The 21,732-nt window shown below is 33.2% G+C and overlaps 1 protein-coding gene across 10 annotated transcripts in view; it reads right to left on the reverse strand.

Moving 5' to 3' along the window:
• Positions 1-21,732, reverse strand: part of DLG1 (discs large MAGUK scaffold protein 1) — a 250,368-nt gene that overhangs the window by 101,945 nt on the left and 126,691 nt on the right. For 7 of the 10 annotated variants that reach the window (XM_045903112.3, XM_045903111.3, XM_045903113.3 and 4 more), the window contains 2 exons: positions 14,990-15,088; positions 4,386-4,439 (listed from right to left, as the gene is read on the reverse strand). In XM_045903112.3, the coding sequence (XP_045759068.1) occupies positions 4,386-4,439; positions 14,990-15,088 (153 nt within the window). The remainder of the gene's footprint in view (positions 1-4,385; positions 4,440-14,989; positions 15,089-21,732) is intronic. The other 3 variants (XM_045903117.3, XM_045903116.3, XM_045903115.3) reach the window with 1 other exon arrangement.

A 21,732-nucleotide genomic window follows, 5' to 3' on the forward strand; every position in this document is an offset into this window, starting at 1 on the left:
CAGGAAGCATAGAGTGATCATAAAAAGGTGAAAAGTGAGAAGACCACAGGAACTCTGAATGCCTTTAGTCCTAAACTCTCAATAACTTAAAACTGTCTGATAATTTCATATACAGAGACAATTTGGTAACAACTTTAAACATATTCAAACTGGGCTTCAAAATGCCAAGAGCACATTACCAAAACTACAAATTACTCTGTAGGTATCACTTCATTAAAAGTGAAAAAAACAATGGTGGTGTAATATTTTCAACAGCAGTATGTTTTCCAGCAAAACTACAAAATGGTTGGTTTGCTTAGTTTTCTTTTTATATCTTTACAAAATGTGGCTTCCAATAGGAATAAAATGCTTGCCTAATATATTATTTATATTATTATATAAGGTTTATTACTCTCAATTAGCAGGATGGGGGAGATGTAACGAGAATAAAACTAGAGTAGATTGATCTTTAGGCAAAATGAATATATTATTGACAAAATAATTTTTTCTTCTTTAAAAATATGAGAGTAGATCTAGAATACTTCCTGAGAACAGTCATTGCTAATATTTTCTAGGTTTTGAATTCAGGCCTATCAACAAAATGGGATTGTGTAGAGGATCAAAGCTGGAGCAGAAACCAGAAGTCGACTGGGGCCTGACTGTGAAAGGTCTGGAATGCTGTACTAAGCAATGAGAAATATTCTTGAAAGTTTCAGAGCATCAAATAGGTTTAATAGGTTTTCCAGGAAAGAAGGTATGGTACTTTGGAACAGAAGAAGAGCAACTGGAGAAAAGTAAACTGGTGAAGTTATGGCAGCAGTCTGGGTAAAAGGCACAAATTATAACGGCGTTTAAGAATAGGTGGTAAATTCCTAAATATTTTAAATCCTAACATTCATGGAGAAAAAACCCTACAAAGCTGTAACTAAGAGCAACTAATCTAAAAGAAACCTGACCAGGAAAGAAAATCAGATTATACAATATATGTCTAGGTTAAGTTGTATTCCACTGATCTATCCAGGTTGGGACCACAACTCTGCTGCTTTAATTAATGATGCTTTATGGGTTGTTGTTGTTGTTTTTTTTTTTTTGGTGATGCTTTATGTTTTATCATTTGGTAGGGAAATCTCTCACAATTACTCTTATTTTAAAATTTACTTGACTATTCTTGAGTTTTTACCTTTCTATACATCAACACTGTTCAACAGAAGTTTCTGTGATGATAAAATGTTCTATAATCTGTCGGGTCCAATACCGGAGTTACTACCCACATATAGTTACCGAGCACTTGAAATGTGACTAGTGCAACAGAGAAACTAAATTCTAAAATTCTTCCTCTTTCATTTTATCTCATTCCTTTCTCCCTTTCTTCCCTGACCCCCAAACACACTTGCTCTCTTTTCTGGGGCTATAACTCTTATACTATACCAACTTTACAGATTCATCTGGGGAAAATGATGATCTCTACATTATCTTCCCGCTCAGCAGTAAGATCTGTTCTCTGCTTACTTAAGTATTCTTTGAAGCCATCAGCAAAGTTTTATAGTTTTCTTATTACAAACTCTATAATTTCCTGTTAAGCTGATTGCTAGGTATTTCATATTTTTATTGCCAGAGTTAATTGACTTATTTACAATTAGTTGCTGCTAGTATACTGGAATAGCACTTATTAATTTTTAAGTTGTATAAATTTTTTCTTTTTAATACAATTTGTTTTAATTATGGGTACATATATGCCATAAAGAGGCAGAGGAAAATTTATAACACAGATGTCCTCAGTCCCTTACAGGCCCAAAGATTTTATTTTCTCATCAGCCTATACCAATATATCTGAATAGGACAGATGAATCCTATTACATAATCAGTGTAAGGCTTCTCCAAAGGAATATTTAAAAAGAAGCCTAATTTACTAATTTCCTGTTGTTTAGGTTCAATTCAGTAATTCCTTTCTAACTATATATTAATATTGAAAGTCAAGATTTTATCAAGTCATGTGGCTCACAGTTCCTATTAATGCATACTCTCAGACAATTAAAAACTTCAAGTCTATATACCACCACCAGGTAAGAATCTAAAAATAAAAACGTATTGGAAGGAAGAAAATATTCTTCCTAATGAAAAATTCACATAACTAAATACAAAAGTATTAACGTCAAAAGAATTTACTTTTAAGAGTTTACTAAATAATGAATAGCAACATTTAGGTTGATTTAAAAATATTGGGAGTTATCCATTATATTATATATGGAAAAAGTGAAGACATTTTTAGTATGTAAGAAAACTACCAAAGTCAAATTGAATGAATTTTCCTAACCTTCACTATTTGTAGGATGTCTTAAGGAAAAAAAAAGACAAACAGATGAGAATTATTTCAACAAATTACTTCATTTCCATCTATTACTGAACCCAGAAGAACTCAGAATTTTTGTTTTTAACTTTGCCTTCCCTTAATATTTTTCACTATTTAAAAAAAGAGCAGGAATGCACAGAGACAGAATCAACCCCAATGCCAATGAAATTGTATCAATTAATACTAAAAATTGAGTATAATACATCACACTTAATGGTAAAAGACTGAAAGCTTTTTACCATAGATCAGGAACAAGATAAGGATATTTGCTCTTGCCACTTCTATTAAACATTGTAATGGAGGTTCTAGCCAGGGCAATTAGGCAATAAATACATCCATCCATCCATCCATCCATCCTGATTACAAAAGGAAGAAGTAAAACTATCTCTACTTGCAAATGGCATGATCTTATTTACAAAATTTAAAGGAATCTACACCAAAACATTAGTAAATAAATTCTGTAAGGTTGCAGGACAGAAGATCAAAATCTATTATATTTCTAAATGAATTCCTAAAAATCCATTATATTCTAATACACTAGCAATGAAAAATCCATAAATAAAATTAAGAAAACAATTCCATTTACAACAGCATTAAAAGAATAAAATACTCAGGAATAAATGTTAAACAAAAGAAGTCTAAGACTTGTACACCGAAAATGAAAACAACTAGAGATGTAAACAAATGGAATGCCATCCTGTGTTCATGGATTAGAGACATAATATTGATAAGATGGCAAATACTGCCCATATTTACCTACAGATTCAAATCAATTCCTATCAAAATCCTAGCTGTCTTTTTGTTGCATGCAGAAATTGACAAGCTGATCCTAAAATTCATATAGAAACACAAAGAACCCAGAATAGCCAAAACAAACTTAATAAGTTGCAGGACTTACACTTTCTGATTTCAAATATTACAAAGTTACAGTAATTAATACTATGTGGTACTGGCATTTGGATACACATATAGATCACTAGTAGAGAATTAAGAATCCAGAATAAACCCATGTATTTATTTTTATTTTTTAGAGAAACAGAGAGAGTATGCATACAAGCAGTCAGAGGGGAGGTACAGAGAAAGAATCTTAAGTATGCTCCACAAGGAAAACCAGGGAAACACAGGGCTCTATCTTAATGACCTTGAGATCATGACCTGAGCCAAAATCAAGAGTTGGATGCTTAACTGACTGAACCACCCAGGTGCTCCAACCCATGTATTTATAACTAACTGGTTTCCTACAAGATGTCAAGACCATTCAATGTAGAAAGAATAGTCTTTTCAACAAATGGTGATGGGACAGGACAACTGGTACCCACATGCAAAAGAATGAAGCTGGACCCTTACCTCCCACAACATACAAAATGAACTCAAAATGGATCAAAGACCTAAGTATAAGAGCTAAAACTATAAAACTCTTAGAAGAAAACCTCAAGGTCCTCATGACCTTGGTTTAGGCAATGTTTTAAAATACACACTGAAATCAACTACATTTCAAAAGTGGGGGAAAAAGGACTTTTACAGTCTATAAAATTATGTATCATTTGAAAAAAAAATTTTCCTTTGGAGTAAAAAATGTTGGATTAGATTCTGCTGTTCTGGCTGCTTATCTTTAAGGGCTTTTTAACAAAGTTAAGTTTATAGAGAAGCACTACTCAATTTAGTATTAAGTTATAACTATTTTAATATTTGAAAGTACATATAAACCTGGGTACTAAAAATCTAGTCACTCAACTAGATTTCTAAAATGACTGAATATATAGCACTGTGTAAGTGACCACTGATCAGCGATAGCCTTTAGTGAAAATTAATAATTTTAATTTAAAAATAAACCATAAATTTCTATTTCAACATTTCTGCTTTACATAAATATGGGGGAAAAAAAATAACCAAAAAGAGACAGTATTGCTTCACGTACTTTAGCAATTACAGATCAGTGAAAGAACATCATAAGTACAATGTATTAAAGAAAATGAAGCTGTGATCTTTGTGTATGTATCAAAAACTGAACAGGAAAAGCAGAATTACTTAAATGTGTGGAGGAAATTGAACTTACATAAGTTGACGTTTCCAAGCTATCTGTGTTGACCAGTACTGGAGGAGGATTTGCCTTTAAGAAAAGAATTGTAAATGTGTTAGCTTAACAGGACAATTTATACATTCCGTATCAATATTCACAAATGTTAGAAGCAAATGAAAGACTTGCGATTTCTTAAATTATTTTATATGAGCTTTCCATATGTTAATCAATGAATCCAGTTTCCCGCACCAGATGAAAAGAATTAAGTATAAACAGTTAAATTTAATTTGCTTTTGAGAAATAAATTATTTCTGCTAAAACAGACATAATTAAGATTTGTAAAGAAGTTTACCAGCCTTCTTAAAAAATCCACAAATATGCTTTGCATAAGAACTCTTCCAAAGTTGCTTAGAAATCATTAGCTTTTCTATTCCCAAGGATACCATGAAGATTCCAATCTATTATCACCCAGAAAACAATTCTATTTTCAGTTGCAATTTTGCTTTCCACCTGTTATTCTAGACAACTCACAGAATAACAACAGTCAAAAAACTAAAACGAAAACAACAACAAAAAACCCAAGTAGAATAACATATGTCTGATTAAGTATGGACTGAAAGAAGCTTGGTTTTCTGGTTAAGCTGGAAAGTAATTATTATGTAGATGAAATTTAAAGAGTAAAATGCAATAAATTTAAAGAGTAATTTAAAGAGTAAAATGCAATAAATAAGAAATGAAAAACATATCAGAACATATTACAAACATACCAGAAAAAACTGACATAATCCCCTTCAAAATTCTTTCTCCTGCATATTTAAGAGTATAAAAGTACCATTTCAAATGACATTTTCTTAGAATCCAAAAAACGACTATCCTTTAAACAAATTTTAGGAGGTATGTTTATAAACATTAATAATTCTGCTATTCCAATTAACTAAAGAATTAAACAAAAACTGTATGAAAGAAACATTATACACAAAATAGCCAGCCATTTTCTTCCAAGTGTATGGGTTTTTCTAAAAGGTTCAAATGTTTTACACTATTTTTAGCAAAGTACTAGATCTGGATGATATGATAAAATGCTTATAAAGACAACACAGCTGCATGGTTAAATAATTATATAATATGCATTTAGGCTACATCAAGTAGCAGGTTAAAAATGAGAATACTTTATTATATATAAACATGACATTAACTATTTTATATGCAGGTCCTACCTTTGAATGTAATAATCTATCTTCAAATGATTTAGTGAAAAACCAAACCTAATAAATACAAATACTATTTGTTTTTAAAAATTTTTTATTTAAATTCATGAATCAACATGATACAAATACTATCTGTATGATTGTTATTTAAATAAACTCGTCAACTTACAGACATTTGAGATTTTATGAATATCTGAAATTATCCAATTACCTATAGAGATCACTAAAATTGGTAATACTTCATCGAAAAAATTAACGGCACAACTTCACTGTATTTTGTTTAAGCAATTACAGAGGATGGCAAGAAAGAAAAGGGTACTTAAAGTTACAAAAGAAGTTACGTTCTTCAAAAATTATGGCAACAAAACCTTTTGGTTCCCTCTGCCCATTTATTACCAAACATACAGTGAAAAAAGTTGTTTTGTATCATCATCATTGTACAGAAGTTATCTTTTGATTCTAGTCATATAAAAAGTCTATTTGATATTGAAATATATACAAACAAAATGATATAAAGTATTAAATTTACTTCAAAATAAAATAATGACAATGAGGTCAGGAATAGGAGGGATTATCGATCATAAGAGAGCACATGGGTTTATGATTGTTGTAGTTCAGTGATGAGTATACGTGAGAGTTCACTGTACTATTCCCTCTACATATAAGGAAGGTATGTTTATAAACACTAATAATTCTGCTATTCCAATTAACATTTTTTAATAAAAAGTAAAGCAAAAAAATTATAGAGTCAACTGCTCAGTTTGTAGGAGGTTAATAACTAAGGCAGTTGTAAATACTATAGGTTAGAGTTGCTATTAAGATATTAGCATTCACACTATAAAGTTGATTTCAATTTTGAAGTTCAGTTCAGAATAAAAAAATACAGACTAGTGAAATAATTTGTAATAATTTGTTCTTTGACTTAAAGAACAAAATAATATATGCACAATAAGTTATTTTTAGATGTATCTTTAGAATTAACATGAGTGAATGATTATACTTAAAGGGAAATGATGGTAATAAAGAACATGAAATTGGACAAAAAACAAGAGTGTTCACATTGAGGATTAAGCAAGAATTTCAACCAAAAGTAATGTCAGGATAAGAAAACCTAGCTATTTTAGAAAGAAAGATCAAAAAAGATGGTCTCAATTGAGTAAGAGCCTATATAAAGGAAGCTCAAGCGGCATGACCTAACGGCCTCCAGTTTAGCTGCCTAAAATAAAGATAAAAATATTTAAGACTGTGTTAGCAGGTATAGAATTAAAACATTTAACTTGGAATAAACTATATTTTTACTTAGTAACTTGAGATTTTCTAAATTCTTGTGTTACAAAATACAGAAATCGTATCTAACAAAATAGTAATACTCCCTAGCTCTCCAATTTGGAGGAGGTAGGAATGGAAAACAAATGGGTAGGACAATTTGAATGGGTTGGGAGGGTACGATACACAATTCAGAAGGACACAATATCCTAGCAACAGAGCTAAAGAACAGGGTACTTCTAAAGGAAGAAATGCAGAAAAATTTGGTCACAGAAAGCACATACCTTATTTTTTTTTTAAGTTTATTTATTTATTTGACACAGAGAACGAGAGGGAACACAAGCAGGGGGAGTGGGAGAGGGAGAAGCAGGCTTCCCACTGAGCAGGGAGCCCGAGGCAGGGCTTGATCCCAATACCCTGGGATCATGACCTGAGCTGAAGGCAGATGCTTAACGACTGAGCCACCCAGGTGCCCCAAAAGCACATACTTTAAAATAGCTGAGGTAAAGAGCGCTAAAATCAGAAATGATAGCAAATCTGGCTAGTTTAAGACCTTGGGATCTGTAACCCGGCCAGTGGGTAGCAGAACAGGTGACATGAAATTATCAGCTTTACTTAGGAGTTAATTAAACAACAACAAGACTTGAGAAGAATCTACTTGAAAGTTATTTCAAATGAAGAAACCCCTTCCCCTGCACCTTGCTTCAAGTGATACTTATTAAAAGACTTGGTTCTAGTGCTGTCTCTATCTCACTCTACCATCTAGTAACTCTGACTATACAGGTAAGTCACAAGTGTTATTTTAACTCATTTACTCCATCTATAAAGAGATAACAACACATGCCTTTACCCAAGAGGACTATGTGAGGATACAGTAAAATACAAAGGAAAATTTACTGTAAACCATAGAAACCTACTGTTAACCTATTATCAGTATATATTAGTATACTATAATCTAATATACCATTGCCTATGTTTCAACTAGGACAATAATGAAATCCTACAATACAATTAGAGATGGGGGTAGGGGTTAGTAAAGGGACAGGGATATTCTAAAAAAGAGGAACTAGCAAACCCCTAAAGAATCTGACCAAGTATCAATAACAAGACTTAAGAAACGTAATTTTGCCATGCAACTTTTAGTATTCCATTTCATTAATAATGGGTTTCACATTAGCACGTGTGCTAACACATTGCAGCATCCTTATACAGAAAGCAATATTACATTTAAAAAAACCCTTAAAGTAATTCTAAAATCCAGTTATTTAAAAACAGGTCAAAATTAGGAGTTTAGAAAACACTTTAATGCTGTGCATTGTATTCTCCTTTTACAATTTATCAAAGTTTCATTACGTTATTTAATGTCTTTCTTCTTCTCCCCTACTAAATTATAAACAAGTGTTTTTCATATGAAGAACTCACAACCTCCAGAGAACACATCTTGGATTCTAATTTGAGACACACTGCATTAAAAGTTCAATGCTATCACTCAGGGGATCAATGTAAGTTACAGTGTATGTAAAAACAAATAGGATGGATTCTGGGAAGATGGCAGAATAGGAAGCACCACAAATTTGTCACCCAGACAGTGACTGCACTGGCAGAATCTATGTTATGTAACTATTTTGGAATTCTCTTGAATTCCAGAGTGGTCTACTGAAGGCCTGTGACTTCCAGGGGAAGTACTGGATGGTACACTGTGGTTAATTCAGTCAATTTCAGCTCTTAGCACAGTAGCAGCTATCTATCTCCCACCCCTCTGCCCTGTAACAACTAGTTGGGCAAGTGTTCCTGGAGCAGCTGGCGCAAAAAATGCACAAGCCGGGGGGGGGGGGGGGCAAAAACAGACAAACAAACAAAAACTATCCTCCAAATATAGGGGATCTGTGCTCTGATTGCTAATTGCTGCTTCTGATCACAGGGGTGCAGACAAAGAGGCAGTGGCCATTACTGAACTGCCCCTAATTGATACAAGTCTCTCTCCCCCTCTGGCTGAAGGGACTCCAGAGGATTTAAAGGGCCAGCATCTCCTCCCACCATTTCATTTTTCTTTTTCTCCCCTTTTGAGAGCCAGACGCTGAAACTTAGGACATTCAAAGGCAGCCATATATACAAGGGAAATTAGAATGTTACTGTGCATGCCCCAAAAAAAGACCTGAGGAAGACCTTAAGTTTATATTGCAGACTGTTTCTTGGCACAGAGATAACCTACAACAATTAAAAAAATCCCAAAACAACAACAACAAAATAAAAACAAAAAACAGCAAACCTTAGGAAGGGAGGAAAATCTGATTTCCAGAGTTACAGCATCATAAGAGTCAAACGTCCAGTTTTCAGCAAAGAAATCAAAAGGCATGCAAAGAAACAGTAAAGTGTGGTCCATTCAAAGGAAAAGAGGAAGGGAGGAAGGGAGGGAGGGAGGGAGGAAGGAAGGGCCGGCCTTTAAAAAAGCTGGTGCCAGTTCTACTACACAAAGACTTTGAAACAACTGTATTAAAGATGTTCAAAGAACTAAAAGAGAAGGTGGACAAAGAAAATGAAAAAAATGGGAAAATTATAAAAGATAAAAGAAAAATCTATAAAAGATAGAAAACCTAGAAGAAAATCAAAAGGAAATTCTGGAGCAGAAAAGTTCAATAAATGAAATGAAAAATTCAATAGAGCAATTCAGAGGCAGATTTGAGCAAGCAGAGGAATTAACAAACTTGAAGAAAGGACAATGGAAATTATTAAGTCTGAGAAAAGAGAGAAAAAGAACTAAAGAAAATGACCAGACAATAAGGGACCTTGGGTCACCATGAAGCAGACCAACACACACATCACGGGAGGCCCAGAAGAGGAGAGATCAAGGAGCAGAGAAAATATCTGAAGAAATAATGACCAAAACATTCCCAAATTTGATGATAACAACAAACAACAACAACAACACATGAATACAAACATCCAAGCTCAATAAACTCATGGCAGAATGAACTCAAAGAGAGTCACACTGGGACACACTGTAATCAAACTGTTGAAAGACAAAGACACAGAATTTTGAGCGCAGCAAGAAAAAAGTGACTCACTATATACAAGGGATCTTTAATAAGATTATCAACAGGTTTTTCATGAGAAATTCTGGAAGTGAGAAGGCAGTGGGCCAATATATTTAAAGCACTAGAAGAAAAAAAAAAACCCTCTGTCAACCAAGAATCCTGTATCTGGCAAAACTGTTCCTCAAGTGTGAGGGAGGCATCAAGATATTCCCAGATAAACAAAAGTGGGTGGGGGGGTGGGGAGGTTCATTACCAGTACAGCTGCCCTGAAAAAAAATTCTTTGCTAAAGAGAGTCTTGCAGGTTGAAAGGACACCAGAGAGTAACACAAGTTGTTTGAAGAAATAAAGATCTCAGTAAAGATAAATACAAGGGCAATTTAAAAAGCTAGTATTACTATAACAATTTTAACATCACTTTTTATTTTCTACATATTCTTTTTTTTTTAAAGATTTTTTATTTATTTATTCATAAGAGACAGAGAGAAAGAGAGAGAGAGAGAGAAGCAGGCTCCCAAGGAGCAGGGAGCCCAATGCGGAACTCGATCCCAGGACCCTGGGATCATAACCTGAGCCGAAGGCAGACACTTAACCATCTGAGCCACCCAGGCGCCCTCTACATATTCTTAAAGGAAATGTTATCAGTCTTTCACCACTGAGCACAATGTTTGCACTGAGTTTTTCACATATGAAAGATGAAAAGAGTTCTGTAGATGGATGACAGTGATGGTTGCACAACAGTATGAATGTACTTAATATCACTGATATGTAGGGGCGCCTGGATGGCTCAACTGGGTAAGTGTCTGCCTTCAGCTCAGGTCATGATCCTGGGGTCCTGGGATGGAGCCCTGCATCGGGCTCCCTGCTTGGTGGGGAGCCTGCTTCTCCCTCTGCTTTCTGCCACTTCCCCTGCTTGTCTTCTCTCTCTCGCTCACTCTCTCAAATAAATAAAGAAAATCTTAAAAAAAAAATACCACTGATATGTAAACTTAAAAATGGTTGTAAAATGGTAAATTTTTACATTATGTGTATTTTACCACAGCTAAAAAAAATTGGAAAAAATATATGACCTCTAATTATGCAAGTGCATCAAAGGCAAATTGAAATATATTCTACAAAATAACTAGCTTGCTTTCTTCTAAAATGCCACATTCATGAAAGACAGGCAGTGGGGCTACTCCAGATTACAGGAGACTAAAGTGTCATGAAGGCAATGTGAAATCTTGGACTGGCCAAAGGACCTATTTTTGTTTTTCCTATAAAGAACATTATTGGGGCAATTGGCAAAATATAATTAATGTCTGCAGATTAATCTGATACTAGTCTTATGTTACTGTTCATTTTCTGATGTAGCTCATGTACTGTGGTAATATTTTTGTTCTTAGGAAAAAATATTTAGTGTTACAAAATCTTTGTATTTGGAGGTAAAAGCGACATGAGGGAAACTTCTTTTGAAATGATTCATAAAAAATAATATAATTATATAGGAAGAGAAATGATAAAGTAAATACGGTAGGTAAAAATGTTAAGAATTGGGGGATCTGGGCAAAGGTCTATGGGAATTCACTGCACTATTACTGAAACTTTCTTAAGTCTGAAATTACTTGAAAATGTAAAACAAACTCAAAATACAAATAGAATAAGGGCACTGCAGTCAGATATTAGTGGGTGGTTAAAAAGGCTCATCAAGGTAACTCGAAGTATGCTCTTCTGTTTAAGATTACCAGTAAAATGAAAATATATCAAGTCATACTTTAGACTATACTAATGATCAAATGATTTGAGATTAAATGCTCAGATGTTTTGTGAAACTTGAATGGTCCAAAAGCAATAAAAAATGGTCTACACTGGCTGTACCTCTTATGTAATTACTCTCATGTCATGTGGGAATTGTTAACTTGTCTCTTGCATGGACAGTAGGTTCCTAGAGGACAAGGACAATGTTATATTCATCTTAGTTAATGACATGATTGGAACAATAATAAAAAATCGAATGAACACCAATCCCTCCAAAGCACATATGTATGTACAAAGAATTTTACACAAACAAATTATAGTTATAAAGCATTTTTAAAATATCTTAATTACATGACAGATCCCTACAATTGGTAGAAATAGAGTCTAAAGCATCTGGTTTTAAAGCAGAGTATTTACTCTAGGGTGGAAAAAAGACATTTAATAGGTCAGTATCTGTGTGGAGAACTGGGGCTATGAGAAGCTGAAGTCATTTCTCCACTATCACACAGCCAGAAAAGGGTGAGGCTAGGAAGTGGTAGTCAGGTCTCACTATAAAATCTGTGCTCTTCATGCAACTTCAAGCAGCCATTCATTATGCCTTTTTCTGTACCGCTGTGAAAAAGCATAATAATTCCTACTGTGGAAAGCTTTCAAAAATTTAAAAGATCAGTATAAAAGTACTCTGAAAAGTACAAAACTTCTACAATTAGACTATACACACACACACACACACACATAGTCTATAATTAGGCTTTCTGTCTCTCTATCTAACTTGCCTAATCCTCAACCTCATCTTAAAGTAGTCAGGGAGGCATTATCCCCCATTTTAATAGATGAAGGGAGTATAAAATGTAGAGGTTAACTAACTTGTTTGAATTGCAAAGGTAGGACTAGACTCCAAATCTTACGTCTTCTACTTCTATTTCTATTACATCCTGATGCATCTAAAATGTAAAGTAGTAGATATTTAGAAGAAAAATTATTTCCATTTAAAATGTTAAAATTGGGTTATAGATTAAGTATAGCTTCCAAATGTATTTGAGGACATTTTAATCACTTACAACTAATTTCTATAATGTCCATATTATACTTGATTAATCAGGAACACACGTAACTGATTCTGGAAAAATGAGGCACACCTATAGGCTTTTCACATTATACAACATACATGATTAATCTACCTTACATGGACTTTCATAGTGTATTTAAAACTTAAAATGAGGCAAAGTAGAATAAATAAGCCTTCTCTTGTGCACATTATCCTCATTTGTTTTTCTAATTTGTTCCCTGGTTTACTGTCTCAAAGAAATATGAGATAACACTAATAATATGAACAGCCAAGATTATGTGCCAGCTGCACGTCCATTATTATTTCTTCAACAACATCTCAAGCTAGTACTACTATCATCTTCAGTGTTAACAGATGAGTAAACAGAAGCGGAAACTGCTCAGAATTACACAGCTGGTAAAGTGGTAGGACTGGAATTCCAAACCTGATCAATCTGCCTCTAAGATGTATCATTTATAACGAAAAGGCTATGTAGTATCTCAACAATTTCCAAATATAGTGTGATGTTGTTAGGGACACTTGGAATAAGTAAGTCAGAGGTCTTTGAGCAGGAAAGGACAGGTTCCTTATGGAATATAAGAACAGAAACTACTAAAAAATTTCAAAGGATTTTAGGAAACTATTTTAACATCAAAAGATGAATTGAAGTGACAAGAGTAAAATAAACTTCTAAATCCCCTACTTTAAAAAAATACTGTATTACTAAATCCTAGATGCTTGAAGAGATGTTATATTATTACAATATTACAATAACACATAGGCTGCTTACTTAGAATTATATTTTATTTATAAATTCAATTTCTTCTCTGCAACACAGAGAAAAAATCCATCTGGACTATCTATTCAATCATTTACAATGATTTAACTTTTAATGATTTTCATAAAGGGTAAAAGATTATGTAGGAGTAGTAACATAATAACACAGACTGAAGTCTTAATGTAGTATCTGTAATTTCCCCTAGAATCCTGTTTTGTATTGATTTTCATTTTTTAGGAGAGGGGAAGGGCACTGAGACAAGTAATCACAATTGATATCCCATTTTAAATCCAGTGGAACTTACACAGTAAGCATACAATTTTTATCTAGATTTTATGCACAGATCAGTAATAGTAAAAATAGCTAAAGATGCATTTATTTATACTTTAAATGAGATTGAGATTGTTTACAACAGAGATCTGAGTTATTATATGCAATAATACTATCATTATTTTCACTTTGGATGACTTAGTTGATAGGGTAGTTAATGTCTTAATAAGTCATCCCTTGGAACTACTGAAGCTCTGAAGCTAAAAACGTTCAGATTCTCTAACATTTGTCTAGCATTTCATTTTATTTTTTAACTGTCACATGTTACCTTTTTATTTTCAAATTTTTACTTAAACTCTAGTCAGTTAACATACAGTACAATGTTGGTTTCAGGAGTAAAATTCAGTGATTCATCACTTACATACAATACCCAGTGCTTATCATAACAAATGCTATCCTTAATACCCATTACCCATCTAGCCCATCCCCCCACCAGCCTTAAGTTTGTTCTCTAAGAATCTCTTATGGTTTGTTTCCCTCTCTTTCCCACCCCCATATGTTCATCTGTTTTGCTTCTTAAATTCCACATCTGAGTGAAATCATATGGTATTTGTCTTTCTCTGACTTATTTTGCTTAGCATAATACACTAGCTCCAACCACGTTGTTGCAAATGGCAAGATTTCATTCTTTTTGATGGCTGAGTAATATTCCATTGTGTGTGTGTATACGCACACATTACCCTTTTAAAAATAAACTTTTATTAGAATAATTTCAGATTTACAGAAAAGTTGCAGAGGTAGCACGAAGAGTTCCCATATACTTTACATGTACGGGCTCTTTTTTAACTAATAAATGTGCATGTTATCTAACCAAATGATAGAAAAAGAAATTATTTCCAAAGAAGATAAATATATATTGGGAAACAAAAAGTTATATGAATGACACATCCTGTATGAGGATAATGATTTTTATTATCTTTAGAAAATAAAAGTTCCTAAAGCAAATAAAAACTGGTTCAAACAGATTTATAAGTACAAAATACATGATAACAAGTCTAAGGAGGTTCAATATGATGAAGTTTAGAATATGCCCTATTTCATAGTTAACCTAAAAAAATGGCACATATTGAACCTGTTTTATATTAAATCCCAAATATTTAATTCCCTAAAAACACCAGCTGAAGTCCAAAGTGAATTACTAAGTCTAACAGGGAAATAATTAAAACAGTTTGAAAAGAATACAAATGAAACATTAAAAGCAAATGAAATTTTTATAAAGAAAAAAGAAACTAATAAAAACCTGTGGTATGGTGGGTAGGATGACAGTATTCTCAGCAGGGACTGGCAGGACAGGGATCACAGGGACAGTGGGAGAAGAGGGAGGTACAGCTTCTGTTGGCTAAAAATCATCAACGACAAAAGATCAGGAAAAATATCAAAATAAAACAAAAACAAATAACAGAAAATTTTGTCATAAATTATAGTTTTCAGAAATAATGGAGAAACAGGTAAAATATTAATATGTTACTTCAATTTAAATGAGGAAATGCGCTCCAGAAATTATTTTAGAAATCATTACGCCACTAATAATTTTAATAACTGTAATTAAAATGAGTGACTACTTTTTAGAAGTTTCAATGAAAATAATAAAAGACAATGACTTAGAATTTTCCTCCTCTAGGAGACAAAACACTCACTTCAAAGACTACAAAGTATTTTTCCAGCATTCAGAATATTATTTGACTACTTTCCTCCTTGCATTCCAGGAGTCAAAAGCAATTTTAGTAGCCCATCAGGCAGGCAACTGGGGCTTAGAAATTCACAAAAGATTCAAAGGACTTAAAAATTGAATCTGTATCACTTTTTAAAATCTATGCTATTGACCTCTACTATCAAGAACTGTAATAACCTGCCTTAAAGTTGCCTTTAAAGGGGCATCTGGGTGGCGCAATCAGTTAAGCGCCGACTCTTGGTTTTGGCTCAGGTGGTGATCTCAGTGTTGTGGGATCAAGCCCAGCGCTCAGCACCGAGCCTACTTAAGTTTCTCCCTCCCTCTCCCTTTGTCCCCCTCCCCCTGTGCCCTCACTCTGTCTCTCAAATAAATAAATAAATCTTTTAAAACAATTACCTTTAAAATCATTAATTCAACTAACATTCTTTGAATAACTATTATGTGCCAGACATATTCTGGAAAAAAATTAAAAAAAGAACTCTAGTGACATAAACTAAGAGGCTTTGATATTTACACTCAATTACTCTATCTGGCTTGATTCAGTTATTTTTACAAAGATGTAAATGTAAAACAAGAGGTGTTTCGTAACTTGTCCTAATCCTTGTAAACTGTATTCATAAACATTTATTATACCAGTAACATATTCTAGTGTATAAGAAAAACATTAAAATCAAATTGGTAACAGGACAAGGTGCATTAAAGGAGACTTAAAACAGGAAGAACAAATTTGCTGAAATCAAAGCTATGCTTTTCCTAACAGAGAAATACAAAATAAAACTATAATGTTGACCTTCGTCTATTAAATCAGTCAATCAAAATTTGTCAAAAATGTATGGATTCTCTTCAACAATGGTTCTGGGACAAATGGATATCCACATGCAAAAAAATGAAGTTATATCACTCACATCATATACAAAAATTAATGAGAAATTAATCAACAACTGAAATATAAATACTAGAACTCATAAAACCAGAAAACATAGCGGTAAATCTTCATGACCCTGGATTTGACAGTGGATTCTTAAATATATCAAAAGTATAAGTGAGGGGGCGCCTGGGTGGCTTAGTCAGTTAAGCATCTGCCTTTGGCTCAGGTCATGATCCCAGGGTGCTGGCATCATGCCCCGCATTGGGCTCCTTGCTCAGTGGGAAGCCTGCTTCTCCCTCTCCCTCTGCCTGCCACTCTGCCTACTTGTGATTCCTCTTTCTCTGTGTCAAATAAATAAAATCTTAAAAAAAAAAAAAAGTAAAAGTGACAAAAATAAATGAACTGGACTTCATCAGAATGAAAGTATTTTGTACACCAAAGGATATTATCAAGAAAGTACAAAGACAACCTACAAAATGGGAGTAAATGTTTGCAAGTTATACATCTGATAAGGGTTTAATAGCCAGAATATATAAAGAACTCTTACAACTCAACAACAAAAAGACAATTAAAAAATGGGCAAAGGACTTGAGTGGTCATTTCTCCAAAAGGAGATATACAAATGACCAATTAGCACATGAAAAGATACTCAACAAATTATTATTCATTAGAGAAATGCAAATCAAAGCTACAACAATATATCACTTCACACCTACTAGGAGGCTGTAATAAAAAAAGAAAAACAAAAACAGAAATAAACAAGTGTTGGCGAGGATGTGCAGAAACTGAAATCCCCAAAAACTGTTGGTAGGGATGGAAAATGGTGTAAGTTGCTGTGGAAAACAGTTTGATGGTTCTTCAAAAAAGCAAACCATAGTAACCATATGACCCAGCAAATCTACTTCTAAGTATACATACTCAAAAGAACTGAAAACAGGGACTTGCATACTTTACATCACAACGTTCAGGATGCATTATTCACAACAGCCAAAACGGTGGAAACAATTGAAGTGTCCCATCAGCAGACAAATGGATAAACAAAATGTGGTGTGTGTATGTATATATATATGTATATATACATATATACATATATACATATAATGAATAGTATTCGGCCATAAAGAGGAATGAAATTCTGACACATGGTATAACACGGATGTATACTGAAAACATTATGTTTTCAAGTGATATAACAAAAGACACAGGAGTTAGCTTGAAGGGTTTTCATCAGTCACAATAAAGATAACAATGGCATACACTGAAATAAAAACAGGATTTGAGATTCAAAATAAAGATAACAATGGCATACACTGAATAAAAACAGGATTCCAAGAGTCCATATTGATTTAATAATTATAAAAACAAATGAAAAGAAGAGAAAGCATTTCCTTATAGTAGAATGCCAACTAAAAGATGTAGAAGAAATTCTGGAATTATAAAATCATCACTTGGCAACCATCATAGAAATAATACATTCAAAAAAACATCAATGGATGTAAAAATTCCACTGCTGCTGAATGAACCTTCCATTTCATTCCAGTAGATGAAAGTTTAAATAGGGCACATGGACCCACTCAAGTGGGTCTTAAAAACATTTATTAATTACAGTGAAGAAATCTAGCAGATACTATCTTAATCAAAGTTAACATTACCAAGGATAGGACAAATCAAAATCATGCTACCTGATAGGATATAATAAGAACCTATCACTTCTGAGAAATTCCAGTCGAAGATGCATAACTTAAATCCAATCACCAAACATCAGACAAACCCAAATGGACTGATACTACAAAATAACTGCTGCAGTCATCCAAAGTATCAAAGAAAAAAAGTCAAAGTTTATCATTATTTTTAAATAACTTCATTTTTTTAACAGCTTTATTGAGGTATAACTGATATATAAAAAACTTTACCTATTTAATGTAAACAACTTTGTGAGTTTGGAACATATGCATGAACCTGTGAAACCATCACCACAATTAAGGTAACATATCTATCACCTCTAAAGTTTCCTTATGCCTCTTAAATAGGGTCAGATATTAGCTGATCAATAATCTACTTTAACATAAAAATAAGACAGAGCTAAATGCTTATGTCAAATTTCAAGGTCAAGCACAAAAATTTCCTCCACTAGGCAGCTGCTCTCCAAAACCCTTTATGATAAACTATAAATCCTTTAATATTACATTTAAACATCACTGTAACCTTGGCTCTAAGCCTCTTCTAAAATCTACCTCCTTTAGATAAGGATCTGAATACCATTTTTAAAAAATCCTAGAACAACTTACACCATTTTAATCCACCCCACTCTCTATAGGGCAGTGAACAAGTACTTTGAAAAAGAACATATGCTTCTGCCAGTTTCTTAAGAAAGGCAAATCCTTTTGAGAAAGTCTTCAAAAACAACAAGTAATGTATCAATACATACAATTTCCTAGCCACAGCTGATAATCAATTCAGGTAACAAAGAATTATAGAACAACAAAGTAATTCATTTAGTTCATCTGAAACAAAAATATAGCCCTAAACAAATAATAGGTAATCAAAGGAAGGCTGAGTGATGCGGAACAGCATAGATGTTAGATCTGATAATAGAGTAAAATAAAAAGGTAAGAGGATATCTTAAGCGCAGGATTTAGAGCAGGGTAAAATTCTGGGGAGTTGTAGAAGATTCTAAATTGGAAAATGTCACGCTTTAGATTCTAATGTAAACAATGAGGTAGCAAAATACAGTAACCATTATATTTGGGTTATTACAGAAAAGGGGAAATTCAGCATAAGCATTTTAAACCTGAAAAATCTTATATATATATTTCATTAGACAGTGGTAACTATTATACCATCATCCTTTTCCTGCTCCATTTGTATCACTCAATAAGATCAGCTCCAAAGAGTTTTCTTTTTAAATCATGACCATGTGACTAACAACAGTCTCAGTTGTTTCTATCCATAGCAACACCATGGAATCATTAGCCTCTGAGGCTGCCTTTAGAGACTTGTTTCCATGACAACAGAGGCTATAATATTAACAGTGTCTCAAAGAACATTGCATAAAATTGTAAATTCCTGTACAATAATTGGATTGTACATAATTTAAAAGTACTTTTTCTATGGCAGTATGAAATTGACAGCTTTTGGGAAAATGTTTTAGCATCATTTTTAGAGATTCTTATTAAATTTTTTCATAGTTTTACATTTTAAATTCAATGTAAGATCTTAAAATTATGAAATCAGCTTTTAAAATGTAACAGATTTTCATTAAAGTGGTCTGAAGCCTTATTAGGTACAGCCACGTGCATAATGTGTAGTGTACATCAACATTTATGACTATGCACCGCCCTCTTTCATTGCCATTCATGCAATAAATGCCCCTGGCCTCTTCCTTAAGAAGGTAAATACTGCTGAAAAACTCTTCAAAAACCAGTAACATATCAACACACACAATTTCCTAGCCACAGCTGATCATCAATCCAGCCGTAGCAACCAGTTCAGTATATGTTCAGGAATGTATACTGAGTGAGCCCACATTTATTAAATTGCATTCTGCTTAAAATAGCTCAAGTGTTTCTTATGTATGCATATGAATACTGACTGATACAGGAAGAATCAGAAAGGACAATTAGGCTGCTGTAATAATCCAGATTCCTGAGAGGTGGCTTGGTGAAAATGGACATGAGTAGTCAAATCAAGATAGATTTTTAATGTACAACTAATGTTATCTGGTGACTAATGGGAAATTGGGAGTTAGGAAGAACTATTAAGAATAACACCCACAATAGCTATTAAAAATGACTTTTACCCCATAGATTTAAGTATAAAAGATTTGCAAGGCTATCTCAATACATTTTAAAATGTTGTCTCATTAAATTATTTATTAAAATCATTTTCATAGCATAAGATGAAACTGAAGAAAAGATAACTGAAACCATACTACAGGATAATTTAGAATTGTTTATATCTTACATCACATGTTATATGAATGAGGTAAACTGAGCTTAGAATATACACAAAGATTCAATAAGGTCTAAATAAATGTATACCACATTTAGGGAAAATGAAGTATGTGAATTAGCAAATCTTTTGTTAATATCTTAGATAACAAGGAAAAGTAATTACTCTTGTGCCACTGCTGGTCAGTAAGTACCTTATTTTGTTTTTGTATGGCACAGTTAATATTCTTAATCCAAGTTCCTTTGTTTAAAGATCTACTATGCTGTAATGAGATATGCTTCTCTGATCAAATGTCAAAGAAGCTATCTAAGAAGGGGGCAGAAAACAGAAAACCCAGCAAGCCTTTTGCATGTTTACAGAAGAATAAAATACAGCACAGATTTATCAAAACTCTGCTTGGGAATCACTGTACAACAGGAGTCTAGTATCTTTAGAATAAAGGTATTTTTCATTATTTAAGTCTGACTCTTTATTTGATTCAGATGAATTTTTTTGGGCCACAGTTACTGTAAACAGCTTCAATATAAACTGGTGCAGGGGGAAAAATGTTATTTGAACAAGCTGCATGTGACATCCACGTCATAATTATCTCAGAAGCAAACATCAATAAACCAGGTACATTTTAAAACAAATCACTAATGGTGTTAAATTACAAAGTTTTGATTTTAAAATAACAAAGGGGAGATCAGAAAATAGATCTAGTGGTTAATAATCCTATTATAGAAACATGGGTACAAATTTGTTACTTCACACAGATCACCTAGTTCATGAATCTGTTTCTGCTTGCAAGATTCATGATACTGAGTTAAAGTTTATCATCCTTTTATTATGAAAAGATGGTATTCTATCAGCATTCAGTTCATCACTTTGTACTGGTAGAAGGATGAGTCAACAACCACTAATAATTTAAAGTAAAAAGACCTTAAACTTGGATTTAAAGATATGGTTACATAATTAACAAGGAGGTGTGAAACTACGTACTACAATATACTTTAACCTGATTTTTAAACCAGAACATGGTTAGAGAAACCTGCACAGCCATGGACTTCATGATTACTAATGTAAAATGGGCTCTCAATGCGTCCTAGTAATCATGCATTTACCCTATTCTATTTCATTCTTCTAGAAGTCCCTAATGATTCCAACCCCTGTTGACTTTCTTCTACCACTTACTGTTTCAGCAATACTGACCTCTCTGCTGTTCTCCAAATATCCTAAACATGTTCTGGTCTCAGTCTTTTATTTACTAGTTCTCTGCCTAGAATGCTTTTGCCCCAGGTACCCACATGGCTCAATTCCATTACTTCTTTCATGACTTTATTCAAATATCAAATATACATAGCAGATATTACTAAAAGATTTTTCTTTGTGCATGGGTAGCCACTACCAATCAGAAGGTGTTCAAAATGTTCTATCATTTGATGAACTTAGGACATAAGTCTCAAAAATATAAAAATGCCAAAAAATTACCAGTTTCATGTTTTTCTCTATC

This window comes from Mirounga angustirostris, unplaced genomic scaffold (genome assembly GCF_029215605.1).
Source record: "Mirounga angustirostris isolate CCGP_5_RB_7025 unplaced genomic scaffold, mMirAng1.0.hap1 SCAF_1, whole genome shotgun sequence".
In the NCBI taxonomy this organism is placed as follows: domain Eukaryota; kingdom Metazoa; phylum Chordata; class Mammalia; order Carnivora; family Phocidae; genus Mirounga; species Mirounga angustirostris.